Raw genomic sequence first — 3231 nt, forward strand, 5'->3', positions numbered from 1 at the left:
ATTTCCATATAATAATATATGTAATATGTATTATTCTTTTATATCCGTAATGTAATTTATATTCATTAGAACATACAAACAAAATGTTATTCTTATAATCCGTAATGTAACTTATATTAGAACATACAAACGAAATGTTATTCTTATAATCCGTAATGTAACTTATATATGTTTTAGAATTCATTAGAACATACAAACAAAATGTTATTCTTATAATCCGTAATGTAATTTATACATGTAATAGAATTCATTAGAACATACAAACAAAATGTTATTTTTATAATCCGTAATGTAACTTATACATGTTATAGAATTCATTAGAACATACGAACAAAATAAAGATTTTATAGTTTCTCTAGAATTTTATCCAATTTCTCCATTAATCTCTCTGATATACCCATCTTCTCTTCATGTCTCTTCTGTTTTCCTTCTGCTATTTTTCGTGCTTCTTCAACTGTCTGTACGTCTGCAATCTTACGTTTACCTGTAAATATCAATAATATACAATTTTTTAAAGCTTGCTACCTAAAGGGTTGTGTCTTTTGCTAGAACTCGGATTCGAGTACCAACAAAAGCTGTAATTCAAACTATAATGATGAAATTGCACGCTGACTTACGAGATACACAAATATTCTTATTTGAAGCTTCATTCTCGCATATGCTGCTGCTGCTGCCGCTGCTGGATAAGCCTGATATGAAAGTTAAATTTGCTGATTCGGACTTTATTTTAAATGTTTCTGCACCAGTAGACGAAATTGTTGCTGGAGGCTCCATAAACGGTTTCTCGCCTAGAAGACTTTCCATCACCTAAACAGTTCATATAATATAATATCATAAGCTTGTGTAACGCGATGTCTACAATCAGAATTTAAGGCGTAAGACGTAAGAATTTGACCAATTACACTCGTATATGAGGAGAATAAACAACTGTGATTGTCAATTTCTGATTAAAAGTGTAAAGCAAAGAGAACAGACTTTTGCACAACGCATAATGCACAACGCAAGTGAATAAACCAATTACATTTCTTCATTTCCATCGTGGAGATAGAAATAAAGAATACTGATTAGTTTATATCCTTATGTGTTATGTTTTGTGCGAAAGTCTGTGCTCCCCGCTTAAGAGATATAGCTATTCTGTACATCATACACTTACCTCAAAATATTTCCACGGTCGCTTATTATTGCCCGATTGTCTGTTATGATCCCTTACAGCCTTGTATGTTCTTTTCATGGTATTTACTCGGGTGGTGCATTGTCTGCCTGTTACTGTATATCCCTTGCTATTCATCACCTGAGCAATTTGCTCCCATACCTTCTTATGGCTGGTTTTTCCTGAATACATATTTCGTTCCCGTTCCCTATATTCCTTCAGTAAAAGTAAAACTGCTTCGTGAGACCATCTGAAATTTGCTGATCCTGTGTCTTTGTAAACAAAGACAGTAATATTTTGTGAAATCCATAAATTTTTAACAACAAACAATGTTAAACTGCAATCAACTAAAATGTACTTACCATCCACAAACTCTTCGTCCAAGTCTACATGTTCAACAGCTGCTGCAGTGTTCTCTTCGACATCTGCTGCTAAGGATGTAGAAGACGATGCAGTGTTCGATAGAACATCTACAAAAAAATGTTTTTTTTAGTATAAAACATTGTTACACTTTTAACAGATTGACGATGTAAATAAATAAGAGGTTCGTAGAAGAAAGTGACTTTCTAAGACAAAAAGTGTTATTGTTACATTAGTAGTTTAATATGCATACGAAATAATTGTTATACGTTAATTCATTGCCATGCATGCAGGCTGTTAAAATAATTTTTATTAAGCACTTACCCTTTTCATCTGCATGCTTACGTGCATAATCTAGTAACGCTGATGCAAAAATCTGATCTGTATATACAAGTGATAACATGAAAGAAAATGAGCAAATGACAAAAAGAAGGGACATATACAGACAATGAAAAAGTGACCAAAAGAAAAAAAAAGGAGAAAAAAAAAGGACATTCTAAATAAAAACACAATGTGTTTTATGACATTTCAAAAACGTAGTTTTTATTCTGATTTAAGTTAAAAGAAAACGAAGAATATATTACACTTATCGCATAAGCCAGACCTTGCAGTTGTGACCGGACGGCACGTGTTGAGCCCGATTCCGGCGGATAATATTCCTATCAAACGGTCGCCACTCGGTTTTACCTTAAACTACCGAGAAGGTAAGTTCGCATCAACGCCCCGATTATTCGCAAGACGCTAATAGGAATTATTTGTTTCAGAAGGATGTCCCTGATGGATCACCGTTGCTGCTTCTCATCCCTGGATCCTCGCTTTACATCGCATACCAGATAGAGGTAAGTAAGGATAAATTAATTATATCCTAATTATTTGAATTTTATTTCAGACTGATGTCCCTGTTGGATCACCGTTGCTGCTTCTCATCCCTGGATCCTCGCTTTACATCGCATACCAGATAGAGGTAAGTAATTATAAGATAATTATGTGATAATTATCTTATAATTACTTACCTCTATCAATTTGTTTTGTTGCAGATCGACGCCCGGAATGGATCGCCGTTGCCGTTATCCGTCTCTGGATCCTCGCTTTACCTCGCATACCAGATAAGGATAAGTCCCGATAATTATGTTTTAATTACGTACTAATTCGCTTCTTTTCTTTCAGATTCCCGCCTCGGATGGATCGCTGCTCTGTTGCTGCTCTGCTTCCCCGGATCCTCGCTTTACATCGCATACCGGATTGTCGCTGGCCAACGTTGGATCATCGCCGAAGGACCAGGTAAGTAGAAGGTAAGTATCAATAATTTTTTATAATTAATCAGGAGAATTTGTTTCAGAATTAATTAATCTTTAATTCCAGATCATCATTTCAACATTACAGGCCGTTTCACAATATCATAAAGGTGTCTCACAACGCGAGTTTCTCGCCTCGGTGTGAATGTCGCTTTATTTTAATAAAGTTGCACAATTATTCAAATTGCATACCTCGGCTTATTCGTTTAGTCGATACGATGCTTTTATTCCAGATAATTATTCCGATCGGAGGACTTTGTTCCTCGTGATTGTTAAACTATGATCACGCACTCGGCCGTGACCATCACTCTATTATACAATGTTCGTGCGCAGTTGTAACGAACGAGTATTCGGTGGTTAAATACAATAATTAATAATGTCCGCACAATATTCCGTATCCGCGTGACCCAATGCCCGTGGTTGTTA

The 3231-nt window shown here is 35.4% G+C and overlaps 1 protein-coding gene across 1 annotated transcript; it reads right to left on the reverse strand.

Moving 5' to 3' along the window:
- Positions 1 to 291: 291 nt before the first annotated feature.
- LOC112455048 lies at positions 292 to 2611 on the reverse strand. The gene is made up of 5 exons (XM_025016738.1): positions 2524 to 2611; positions 1513 to 1620; positions 1154 to 1422; positions 618 to 807; positions 292 to 484 (listed from the first exon to the last, which is right to left on the reverse strand). The coding sequence occupies exons 1-5, from the start codon at positions 2609 to 2611 to the stop codon at positions 345 to 347; spliced, it is 795 nt and encodes a 264-aa protein (XP_024872506.1). The 3' UTR covers positions 292 to 344.
- Positions 2612 to 3231: the final 620 nt, after the last annotated feature.

Source organism: Temnothorax curvispinosus, unplaced genomic scaffold (genome assembly GCF_003070985.1).
Source record: "Temnothorax curvispinosus isolate PA1 unplaced genomic scaffold, ASM307098v1 QBEX01005711.1, whole genome shotgun sequence".
NCBI lineage: Eukaryota > Metazoa > Arthropoda > Insecta > Hymenoptera > Formicidae > Temnothorax > Temnothorax curvispinosus.